Source organism: Streptopelia decaocto (genome assembly GCF_964273445.1).
Source record: "Streptopelia decaocto genome assembly, chromosome: 7".
NCBI classification, from domain to species: domain Eukaryota; kingdom Metazoa; phylum Chordata; class Aves; order Columbiformes; family Columbidae; genus Streptopelia; species Streptopelia decaocto.
In genome coordinates this window covers 24,149,585-24,162,044 of record NC_138661.1, presented here as the reverse complement: position 1 = coordinate 24,162,044, position 12,460 = coordinate 24,149,585, and the positions used below count along the sequence as shown (strand labels likewise).

The 12,460-nt window shown below is 49.5% G+C and overlaps 2 protein-coding genes across 2 annotated transcripts in view; one reads left to right on the top strand and one right to left on the bottom strand.

Annotated features, from left to right (window-relative positions):
* Nucleotides 1–286: 286 nt before the first annotated feature.
* On the top strand, nucleotides 287–11,466 carry VASH1 (vasohibin 1). The gene is made up of 7 exons (XM_082059164.1): nucleotides 287–858; nucleotides 6,500–6,588; nucleotides 7,700–7,756; nucleotides 8,843–8,917; nucleotides 9,598–9,979; nucleotides 10,367–10,479; nucleotides 11,137–11,466. The coding sequence occupies exons 1-7, from the start codon at nucleotides 592–594 to the stop codon at nucleotides 11,207–11,209; spliced, it is 1,056 nt and encodes a 351-aa protein (XP_081915290.1). The 5' UTR covers nucleotides 287–591; the 3' UTR covers nucleotides 11,210–11,466.
* The window catches only part of ANGEL1 (angel homolog 1), a 32,614-nt gene continuing 21,484 nt past the window's right edge, over nucleotides 1,331–12,460 (bottom strand). The window contains exon 11 of the mRNA XM_082059159.1: nucleotides 1,331–1,458. Coding sequence (XP_081915285.1) covers nucleotides 1,367–1,458 — 92 coding nt within the window. The 3' untranslated portion in view covers nucleotides 1,331–1,366. The remainder of the gene's footprint in view (nucleotides 1,459–12,460) is intronic.

The window sequence follows — 12,460 nt, the reverse complement described above, 5'->3', positions numbered from 1 at the left end:
GCAGCCGCCTCCCGGCCTTATCGCCCTCGGGCAGCGGCGCCCCCACCCGCCCCAGCGCCCCGCGAGCGGCAAGGCGGCTCCGGGCACGGCGGCGGGGGTCCGCCGCGAACAGGGACCTATGACACCCCGCGCCGCCCGGCCCGGGGCGGAGCAGAGCGAAGGGGAGCGGCGCCCGGCCCAGCCCCGGCCCTGCCCAGCGCGGCGCCGCCCCGCCCCGCCCCGCGCGGGGGCTTTGTTACCCCGCGTGCGGCATCTGCCGGGGGGCGGTTGTCCCCGCCCGCCCCGCGGAGCGCTGTGGAGGCGGCGCGGCAGGGGCGCCCCGGCGGCAGGCCCGCCCCGCGCGGTGCCCGCCGTCACTGCCGCGAGCGGTTGGGCCGCCGGCGCCTCCCCCGCCGCGGCGGCCTGATGCGGCACCCGGCGCCGCCCCGCCTGGGCTTTTTCTCCCCTTTTCCCCGAATTCCTTCCGCCTTGTTATCTCCGGAGGCGAGGCGGGGGCGGTGACGCCCCGTGCCCGGTGCGCCGGCCATGCGGGGCGCGGCCCCCGGCGGCCCGGCAGCGGGCGGCGGGCGCTGAGAGCGGGCGGCGGCGGCGATGCCGATGCCGGGGGGCGGCGGGGCCGGAGCCGCGGCCGCCGCCAGGCGCCCCCCGTCCGGCGAGGCGGCGGCGCGGGACGAGGAGCAGCAGGAGGAGGAGGGCGAGGAGGATCTCCGCGACGGCGGCGTCCCCTTCTTCGTCAACCGTGGGGGGCTGCCTGTGGACGAGCCCACCTGGGAGCGGATGTGGCGGCATGTGGGCAGGATCCACCCCGAGGGGGAGCGGGTGGCGCAGAGGATCCGGGGCGCCGCTGACCTGCCCAAGGTGAGGACCCTCCCCGGGGGTGAGCCCGGGCCGGGCCATCCCCTGCGGGGCGCACGGAGGAAAAAGGGGAAAGGGCGGCAGCCTCCGGGGAGGGCTTGCTCGCCTGTCCCATTGAAGCCGGGCTCCCCACCTCGAGAAAGATCCCCCGGGGGTGCTCTCGCAGGAAGCAAAGCCGTAACTCGGAGTGCAGGAGGGTGTCTGCGGGCGCTGCCCTGGAGTGACAGCAGTACCCTCCTCTTCCGAGGCCGTGCTGGAAAACACACTTCGGATGGCTCATGTGCGAGCCTCTTGGGAGGGAGATGGATTTGAAGAGAGAGACGGGATAAATGATGAAGAGATGAGGAGAGTTAGTTTTAGTAGAGTCCAGATCCTCGAGGTGGGAGGGTAAGACAGGGAGAGGTGAGTTTTTCTCTAGAAGAAATTAGATTTTGGTTACAATCTCCCACACCAAAAGTCATTCTTGCACATAAGTGTCTGTCAGAAAAGGCGCTTGTGATGCTCAAGAGTTTTAGGAGGAATCGGCAAACGCTTGTGGAGCTTTTTGCTGGTGTAGGGTCAGATGTCTTTCCAAGCTTGTTCTTGGCCTCGCTGCAGAGATCTCTATGAAAAGAGGAACAGGTGATCATTTCACTTAACCTTGTGCCATACTGAATCATTTGCATGTGAATTCTTGTGATTGTTGCTATCTGTGTTGCACCTAAGCAGAAAAATCTCCCCTTTCATTGGCATTCTGTGAACAAAAGACTGCAAACATTTGTCTGTCACTCTGCTGGTGGGTTGTAAGACCATTCCCATCATGCTAACAGAAGAAATTCCAAGTACAAAAATATGAAGTTTTTTCTGCTCAGGCTTTTTTAGCAAGGACTTACCTTCTTAGGAAGGTAATTTGAAGTATGCAAGAACATACTATTATATAGTGCACAGGCAATCCATACTGCTTTCCATGAGGAACTCTGGAGAAGCATGTGATGGAACATCCTTTGTGCAGTGAAAAGTTATAGGCAGCAACCAGAACAAATATTGAATCCTGATTACAGTCCCTATTCTAAACCCACTAGGCTTTTCCTTCCTTTTCAGATTTCCTTCCTCTCCTCTGACTTTGTCCTGAGCCTGGGTGAAGGCTGGAAACATGTTTCAGATCAATCAGAACACACACTACTTAATTTCCTGACTAAAAGGGCCAGGAGAGGCAAGGGAAATAGAAGAAAGAAGTTCACAAACAAGAGTCCAGTGCATGAGAGGAAGGAAATACAGTGTTCAGTCTCCAGTTTTGGTATTAATGTAAAATACTTCAACTGTTGCCACTTTATAGTCTTGGTGCCAAAGAGTTACAGTTTGGGGACACAAGTGGTACAAGCTCTTGCAATAACAGGTGAAGTTGGGCTATCCATTTTTTTGGCATCTGCTAGCATCCCTGGGAACCAAATCTATAAATTTTGTTCAGCACTCTGCAATCTGAGAGCCCATTCCCAAGCTCACCAGGCATACAGCTGAGAGGATGCTGGGATGCAGGAAGCAGCAAAGATGGATGGGCTCTGTTTCCCTAGCTCATTTTCCCCTCTAGGGATGTGTTTATATCTTTGAGGGCTGCTTATATCACCACCCCTGTTGGTGCCATCAAGCTTCTTTGAATGGCTGATGCAACAGATGAGAATTAGGGCAATGAGCATACTCTGAAGGGCTAGCTCCTTTGAAAAGCCAGGTAGTCTCCATGTGCTGGACGGTGAATAGGCCTTTTTAGGTGCTGGGAGCTGGACAGTGGTTTACCTACTCTGAAATGTTTGGCCTTGAACCGTAAGTAGCCAGTATTGGGAGAAATAACTCTCAAAAGAGTTGTCCATAAACTAAATACCATAAAATGATGACTGCAGGAGGCTAGGATCAGAGTTTACAAATATGTTCACAGATCAGCTGCTGGGGCCATGTCTTTCACTGGCCTGTGAGAGCTCAGAGATTTCCCCTGGTCTCCATTTCCATCAGGCTGATTTGGGCTTTAGAGTGCTACCCTCCAGAAGGTTGTTTCCTTTCTAGCAGCAGGGTGCATATTGCCTTACTCAGAGCTGCTAGGACTATGAAATGGGTGCACACTGGAAATACAAAGTGATGTGTGCTTGCCTCATTAAGAAATTATGGATTTTAAATGAGGTGGTTATGAGGGCAAAGACAGGAAGAGTTGCATCTAATGGTTTCGCATACAGAGAGGGGGGAAAAAAACCCAGTTTCTTTAGGGAGGCTAACAACTGGGATTGGTATTGCTCCCATGCTGCTTGTAAAATGAGGATTAGGGAGGTGCTGGGATACATATAAGAACCATAAAATAAACTGTTGCTAAACTAGGCTGGCCAAAAAAGCACCTCTGTGATACGGATAAGGGTGGAGCTTTGTCTGTGCCTTGCTCCCATGTGCCTGGTCTCGTGTACAGCACGGCCCACTTTGTACAGGAAAATCTTCGTTGTTCTTGGGATCCCCTTTCTAAAAGCAGATTCCCAATCCCATGCAGACAGACAGCCTGCTGGGATGTGTGCATCCAGGAGAAGGGGTGATGAAAGACTTCCACGCTAGTGATGAAGGGCCAAGGACATGTTAGTCTTCAAAGCCTGGCAGAGGTATGTGCTCTGGGAAATCTGGGCTCTTTTCCTAGCTCTCTCTCCAGCTTTCAGAATAACTAAAGGGGAAAGCAAAATAGAGCTGATTTCCTATCTTTTCTGTTACAAATAATTCCTCTCTGCTTTCTGGAGGATTGTGTAGACTGCCTGATACTTATAGCCCTTCTGAGATGTGCAGTGGACAACGCTGGCTAAGAACAAAGCATTAGGGTCCCCTGTCCTGTCAGTGTGGGACTGAGAGATGGAGACCTTATGCTTCTCCTCCCGCTTCTATTGCCCCATTAAAATGCTATAGACCTGATGCAAAATAAACTGCAGCCCAGCCTGGGCTGCAGGCCCAGATCTGAGAGAGAGAGCATGATGTACTTTCATCAGTTTAATTACTTGAGGTGCAGGAGGCTCTTCGGCATTAACTAGTCCCCTGCTGAACTGGTTGCCATTACGCTGTCTCAGTGTTGCACAGTCCTTTGAGGGAAAGGGGGTGTCAAGGTTTGATTGCAGGGCGACAATAAACTGTGGCAGATGCTTTGTTAACCCCCTCCCCTACCCCCACCCCCAACCCCCTCTTTCTCCACTAAGGAAAGGCAGAAGGAGGGCAAAGAGAGAGAGGACTTGCAAGTTCGAAAAAAAGTTAAATATGTTTTACTAATGCTACTATTAAAATAGAGAAAATAATACAAAATATACAAAACCAATCTTGAATTCCCCGGCAAAGCTCAGCACTGCTCCAACAGCAGCAGAGCAAGCACCCGGAAGTCCTGGGTTGGACTCTGCAGCAAACTGGAATTGGATTCAAGGATGCAGGGTCTGTCACTAGGCCTCAGATTTGCAGGGACGGCAGGCAGGGTCCTTCCCAGATGTTGGCATTAGGCAAAGAAGAGAAAAAGGGACCAGACCCTCGTGATCTCCCACTAAGTATCACATGAATGGGATGGTATACTTAGCTCCTCAGTTTTAGTCACCGGTTCAGTTCGCTTCTCCTTACCCCTCTCACTTACAGGACATGCATCCTTATCAGTGAACTTGCATTCCATTGCTATGTCTACCAAAACATGTATCCAACTTCAGAAAAGTGCAGCTACTTAGAAGAATTTAACTGAAAGAAAAATTCACTAGAAGAGAAACTTGTCTTGTTTCTAACAAAACCAGGACAGGGGGCCTGTACTAGTAAAGGGAGGAATAACTACCCCAAATCATTAGTCTGTGCTGGCAATATGCACTTCATCCGTCTCCACTCAAAAAGGATGAAACTCCCTGCCAAAGAAATGATACAAATAGTCAGCCTGTCCTGGTCATTACCTCTTTTATTGTTTCTGCCTAGAAATTATTTCGTATGATTCAGTGTGTCAGCTCACAGCATCCAAACTGACTCAGCTCATGTGGTTCCGGAGATGGCTCCATCCCTGTACCACTCTCTGGAGCCTTCCCTGCTCCTGCTGCAGTTAAACAAACCCAATTTCACATCCACTCCTGATGTTCGTGTGCTGTCTCCTGCACGTGAGGCAGCCGGTGCCTCTGCTTGCTCCAAGCAGGGTATGGAAATGAAGCACTGGAGATGGCAACTGGCACCTCCACGAGGTCCTAGGAAAATGGGTACCAGTGCTCAAATGGTGCTATTTTTTTTTTTTAAAAAAAAAAAAAAAAGAAAAGAAAAATCAAAACACGGGAGAGAAAATGGATAGAGGGTTGAGTTTAGGTCAGTGTTTACTTGCCAATGGCATTTGGAGCTAGACTGAAAAACACATTACGGTTTCCAGAGGCAGCGACAGCCCGTCTTTTTGAGTTAAGCAGTCACTGGCCCCTGTGCTGTGGAGGCACAACCAGAGTGCGACCATGTGGCAAACCGGGACAGGGAACTGATCTGACTGAAAACTAACCCTGCTTGCTGGCTCAGCTTTCAGCTGGTTCAGGTGCCTGACCTGGTCCACCAGTCACTTGTGCCAACTCAGGGCAGAAGAAGGAGGTATGGAAATGAGTGGCTGCAGAAATACATGTGGAGGGTGATGAGTGGCTAAGCAGTGCTGCTGGCTACAAATCCATGGCCAGCAGAGCCAGATGTGTGCAGCAGAGCGGAGGGCCCAAGGGAAGATCTGGTTCTGACTCATTTTTTCTTAGCTGGGGATAGCCCAGCTCTGGGGGAAGTCTGAAGAGGAACTGAAATGCTAAAAACCAAACTGCTGTGCCGTCTGGTATCAGGTGTGTGCAAAGCACAAGCCCTTCAGAGGGAAAATGCTGGGCTGTTTCTCCAAGCCTGTCAGTCACACTGAATTTGTGTCTTCTCCATTATATTCGTCCTGTGGACAGGACCCTTCTCTTTCCTTAAACACATTTTCTCAGCTGCTGGCAAGGCTGCAGTAATCCCGTCTGGAGCAAACAGTGAGGAAAATCTGACTAGACCCATACGGCTGAGAACTCAGAATGGGAGAGCAGTCTGAACAGTGAACTTTCAGATGTCATTCTGACCATATAACTCAAAACAACAGACACCGATGGACTCCTCCCCGCTGGGGAGGGAGTCATGATGCTGTCACGCCTGTGGCCTAGTCAGTGCCAACTTACCTGATATGCCAGGAGGCAGTAAAGGACCTTTATACCCTTGCTTATTGGACTATTCATACTTCAGTGGCTTTGGGAAAACTCATTCTCTATTTTTGCCTTTCTCTTTCCTTCTCTTATTTTTGTTTTGTGCCTTCCAGTTTGCATACTCAAATGAGGCCCAGCTTGCTCAGGTGATAGCTTTCCTGTCTCACACCTTGTCTTTTCAGTTAATTTTATCTAATTCTTCCAATGTAACATTGCCTAAATGCAGGACCATTTCACACAGTTTCTTTTGCAGTTCTGTTGTGGTGCTTCATTCTGAATCCTTTCTCAGTTACAAGTGTGGGAACAGAGGAATGTTCCTGGTGTGGTCGCTTTGGGCAGCAAAAAGGGGCTAGTTTCAGAGGAACATGCTCCCTGTAGCTATGTGCCACTGAGGTCAGCAAGAAGCTGGAGAGGTTTGGAAGCGGTGATTTACGTTCTGCTCCCTATTTCAGATTCCCATACCAAGTGTGCCTGCGTTCCAGCCGTCCACCCCCATCCCTGAGCGCCTGGAAGCTGTACAGCGCTACATCAGGGAGCTTCAGTATCCTTTACTGCTACCTGAGTCACTGGAGTGATAACCCAGGAAGGGGGAGCAAGCAAATTCTCTGAAGAACAGAAAACCTCATTTTGTGGTAGCTGGAGGAGAACTGAAACTTGCTCCCTAAAAACAGGAAGCTGGATTTGGGATGATGCTTTGTTTTGCTGTTCTGCTTGCTTTTTCTCTTTTTTTCTTTTCTGCCCAAGTTACCTTCTGATCCAGTTCACTCTATGTAACAATTGTGCATGTTGTTGAGGGCCTTTCCCCACTACTGACCTTTCTAGGTCAGTGGCTTTACAGTGCCATTTTTTTTAAAAACATACATACCTGAGACCCTGCCCGCCAGGTCTCAGATGGTCTCAAACTGTGTCACCTCACTGTTAAGGCATGGGTGAGCTGTGATGGTAACAAAACTGCCTCTCAGGTCATCCTGCTCAAACACTCTTCTCTGCACCTGTCTTAAGGACAGCCAACCACTTTGCTTTTGTGCATCTGTGGTATCCTGCCCCTTTATATGCAGAGCTGCCTGTGCGACTTGTCCTGACATTGAGATTTCTCCCTCCTCGTTGTGTTGGACAGCAGGCATGTGCCACACAAGCATAGCCTAATCTCACTGATGAGATACAGAGCTAACTCTGGCTTCAGCCCTGAAACAAGGCAAGAAGGCAAACCTTTGGGCACCTCTCACCCATCTAAGGTGGTTGTGCTCTGGATTGGGTTTCAGTCAGTCTTACAATAAGGTACCATGAATGTTTCAATGCTCCACACATTCTGTGCCGAGTGGAGTAGGCAGAGATCAGTCAAACTTTATTCTGCCGTGGTAGCTGGAAAACTGAGCAGAGGATGTGCTGTCAGTGTGGACCTTTGGGAAATGGAGTGGAAACCTGTGTGTGGGGAGGAGAAGAATTGAGAAGAAGGAAATGCAGTGGAAGTAAGGAGGGACTGTAAAAGGGAGAAATGCAGGAGAGGAAGGTGGGGACTTTCTTGCGTTGGTGTTGTATTTGTGGGATCATGACTTTGCTGTGAAAATAGTAAGTAACGTGAAAGTTCCTCAAACAGGTTTTCTTCAAATTCTAATTTCCAGGGTGCCAAGCCCTTAACTTTTTGCCTTCAGGTACAATCACACTGGGACACAATTCTTTGAGATTAAGAAGAGCAGACCTCTGACTGGGTAAGCGCTGGCAATCCCTACAGCATTTATTCCTTGCTTTAAGATGTTTGGGCCTTGCTACACCCACTGCTTTTTCTGCCACCCCATGGCTAAGGTTTAGGTGGCACTCAGGGCTTTCAAGTACTGCAGCTCCATCCTTTATTGTCTGTTGCCTAAGGCACAGCTGGGCAGAGCTGTGTCTGCCTTTTCTCAATGCCAAGAGGTTTTGTGGTCATGGATCAGTAAATCTAGTAAAATAACATCAACGTATTTCGAAGATGTACAGATTGTGCCTGCTTTTAATTGGAATATAACTACATGAACTTCTGATGGATTCTGAAACTAGGTCCTGCCCTAAACAAGTTTAATAAAAGCCAAGTAGCTTTACAGGTCTAACTTCATAGTTCCTGTGAGTGTCTTTGCAAAATCTAGGCTCACTAAGTTTTTGGTGTCTCATACTTTGAAGGAGAAGGGGGATTTTCCTGACTCCAGATTTTGCAAAGAGCCATGCCCCGTAAGTTCCTGGAGATAAGCACCTCACATTCATGGACTGTCTCAGTCAGCATTCTGACAGTCTTTCAAGACTGGCTTCTTACTGTCAGTCTAGTCCATAGACTGATGTGACCCCACACGTCTTGTGCTGTAATCAGTGCAATGTCTCCTCCACAGTATTTGTTGAATGGAGAGCAGGGTTGGTTCCAAAGAGGGCTTCACTGTCCTTGTGAAGTCCTCACTGAGCCTTGTGAGGCAAACACTGCTGGCTTTTGGTCTTCTGAGGCTTCTGCTGGAGGTCACACAAGTGACCATCCAGACCTCGCTGAGCCAAGTGCTGTGGTCTCCCTGAGAACAGAAATTGGCCGAGCAGGCAGCTTGGCTGTAACTCACTGAAGGGAGCTCCTTGTAAGCAGCAACAGCATGTGGTAGAGACCTGTCTTGGATTCAGTATTTTCCTAAAGAAAGTATATTCTTCTGTTCCCTGTCCTCAGTGGGCCACCTTCTCTCCTGGAAACCTACCTTACATATATAGTGCAACAAGGCTGAACTGGCCGTACTTGCATAGCACAAGCCCTCTAACTGTCCTTGTCTTTCCCTTGTCCCACTGTGCAGGCTGATGGACCTGGCCAAAGAAATGACCAAAGAGGCCCTGCCAATAAAATGCCTGGAAGCTGTGATCCTGGGAATGTATCCTTTCTTCTTGGGATTGTGCATGTCTGCCCATCCTTGTGTTTTCTCCTCTGCTCTCTTATGATGCTTTGAGGCTGCTACTAATATTTCACTTTTTTCCCTCCCCAGTTCTCCCCAAAAAAAGTCTGTGTTATCTTTAAGCACACATTATTTCCTAGTTATATTCCAGGCTTAGTCTGTGTCACTCAGGCTGCAGATTCTTGACACACATTGGCAAAGCCACCTGGAGGGGCAGAGATGGCAAGTGAATGGTTCAGAAGGGTTGTCCGATGAGTGTTTTGTCCTCAACATTCCTTGGTTTGTGTGTGAAATAGTAGCTAGTAAAACACATTAAAACAAACTGAAGAATAATGCTACAGCATTACAGTTTGGGAGCTAGGGAATATAGCGCACTTGAGGTGTCAGCGTTTCAATTTCTGCATCACAAAACTGCCAGCAATTTAACTTATCTTTGTTGACTGTCTTGTTGAAGAGGCCAAGTCTGGTTTCCCCATGACACTGATGAAAGTAGGGCAGCTTGCAATGAGCTGGACTCTTGACCTGGAGAACAAATCCTGCTTACGTGATGTGTGAATCAGTGGTAAATCTGCTGAGCATGCTGGGATGGTTTGGAGCAGGAAGTATCTTACCAAGAAAATGGTATCACTGGTTGTTTCCTGAATAGCAGCTGCTGTCAGTTACCTCACCAACAACATGACCACGCTGGATCGTTTCCCCATCAGCTTCAAAACCCACTTCTCAGGGAACTACTTCCGACACATTGTACTGGGGGTGAACTTTGGAGGCCGCTATGGGGCACTGGGCATCAGTCGACGTGAGGAGCTCATGTACAAAGCACCCGTCTTCCGCACACTGAGCGAACTCATCTTTGACTTCGAGGAGGCATATCGCCGCTGCTGGCACACTCTCAAAAAGGTGAAGCTGGGCCACTGTGTGTCCCACGACCCACACAGTGTGGAGCAGATTGAGTGGAAGCACTCCATCCTGGATCTAGACAAGCTGACCCGGGAAGACTTCCGCAAAGAGCTTGAGAGACATGCCCGTGATATGAGGCTGAAGGTAAGCAGCAAGGATGGAGAAGTAGTTTGCTGCTGCATCCGCTGCGTGTCTGGCTGATGGTGTGCTGGGGGAGTGAAGTGGCAGGAGGCTCTCCTAGGTGGTGGTGGAGTAGAGGGTGAATTGGAGGCTGGGGGCTCTTTTCCTTTGTATACAGGCTGGTCCCCAAATGGACGCTCATGCGGCACTGCAGTTCTGATTATCTTAGCCTATATACAGTCCTTGGAGCCATAGCTGTCACTGTAGCTTGTTTTTTTCTGGCTTCTCCATTTTTGATGCACTTGCACTTTGTCTTTTATTCCCATGTATTTATTGTTGTTAGGCTTTGTGTTTTCTGGTTACTACTCATATTGGTTTTCTGTTCACATTGCTCCTACTTTGTTTTGGTAGATTGGCAAAGGAACCGGGCCACCATCTCCCACCAAGGACAGAAAGAAAGATGTCTCCTCCCCACAAAGAGGTCAGGCCAGCCCCCATCGGCGCAACAGCCGTGGGGACCGACGGTGAGTGGGGCTCCTGGGCAGGAGACCTATCTACAGCATAACTGTTTTACTGACAGACTCCATCTTGCTGTCTGGTTTTGGCTCCTTTTGATGTCTTACTGGGGTTCTTTATAACGGGGGATATTTCTCTGACCTGCAGCAGAATTCTTCCCTATTCTGTGCCTTTGTGAGTTTATCATCACTTGGGGAGTGGGGGCACAGCTGTTTTTTGGTTTGGGTTTTTGTCTTGGGGGATGGGGGGGGGGCTTGGTTTTTTTTGATGTTTTTTTGTTTTGGTGTGGGGTTTTTGTTTTTTAGTTTTGGCAGGGAGGTGGAAGGCAACTCAAATATACAGTGACTTTGCTAGCTGATATTTAACCTTATGCAGGGCTCTGAGCTCTGGTGTCTCACAGACCTTTGCCCCAAAGAGTTTCCAAAAATTACAGTGCTGTCAGTGAGATTGTTTTCCTGAAACTGATCTGGGGTACCAGATTGGACTTCCTACTCTTCCTCATCTGCATTCTCTTCTGTGGAGATGGCTGGAAGAGTTACTGGAGGTTGCAGAATAATCCTGCCCTCGATAGTGTAGGATGTCTGAAGCTTCCCAGTACCTTTTCCTGTGCAGCATCTGACTGAAAAAAACAGTTTCTGAATAGCTCTTACCCTCTTTGCTCACAGGCCATCTGGTGAGAAGAAGCCTGCCGATTCCAAAGCCATGCCAGACCTCAATGGGTACCAGATCCGGGTGTGAAGAGAGCTGTGCCTTGTGTGCCTGGCTCCACAAACTTCTTGCTGGCCACAACTGGGACCTGGATCCACCTGCAGTGATTCTGACAAAGGGGACAGGGGAGTGGAACAGAGTACTGGTCTTCCCAGGTACTTCCTAGTGGGCCGGTCCCAGAGCTGGATCCCATGGGTCCCAGAGGATTCACCTGCCTGTTTCTGGGAGAGGTGTCCATCTTAATTCACTGAAAGAAGTATTTTTAAAAAAATAAAAAAACGTCTGTACGCTGGTGGGAGTTTGCCGCAGGAAGAATATGAAGTGAGTGGGGTCAGCCAACTTGCTATCAATTTTGTTGTGTTGACAGCAAGTAGATGAAGCATCTTGTCAACAGTACTTCTTCCCTGTCTGCATAGAAGTCTTCAACCTACGCGAGGCCTGCAGGGCTGAGGGGGAAATGATGCTGCAATGGGATGGCCCCCAAATCTTGTGCAAAAACTCCTCATTTTGTTATTACGAACACTTTGTTTAGCATTGCTCTTGTGAGAGACAGGGCTGAATTTGCTCAGCCTGATTTATTGATCATACATGGGCTTCTCATCTGGAGAAACCACATCCTTTGTGTTTAGTCCTGCCTATTTCAAAGCATTTCATTGTCTATGAGGGGGTAGACAGTGGGATGATGATCCTCTTTACCCACTGCAATGCTGGTGAGCTGTTGCTGTAAGTCCTTTTGTGGTTGAGTGTGTCAGGATATGCCCGTGCCATTACCATATGAAAACAGGCACAGGAACCTCAGTCATCCCAGCAGTGGAGACAGGGGCTGGTGGGAAGCCTGAACTTTGAATCATCTGCGTATAAGCCTTCTCTCTATTAACTTCTAGTGACTGCTACTGTGAAAGCTTGCAGAAGGCACTTCAGCCACTGAGGTATGAGTTTTAAGACTAAATAGTCAAATAAGGATTTAGTTATGTGAACAGGTTTTACAAGCATTTCTCCTTTCCACTAGGGTCTTGCCCCTTCCTCACTGTAGTGTTAGAGTTACAGACACCTGTTGGTGGAAAGCCCTGCTCAAGGACATTGCTGCCACTTTCCTGACAGCTGAGCCTGGAGCTGCCAGAAGGTAGTTCTCCACCCCAGTCCAGGGCTGTGCTTGTGTTCTGGCTCTCTGGATAGCTGAATTATTTAACAGGTCCACTTATGGCAGCCTACCCCAAAGGGCTGGGCCTTTCTGCCTGCTTACAGCCTTGACTCTTCCTGCACTTCTTTTCAGGGGAGTGT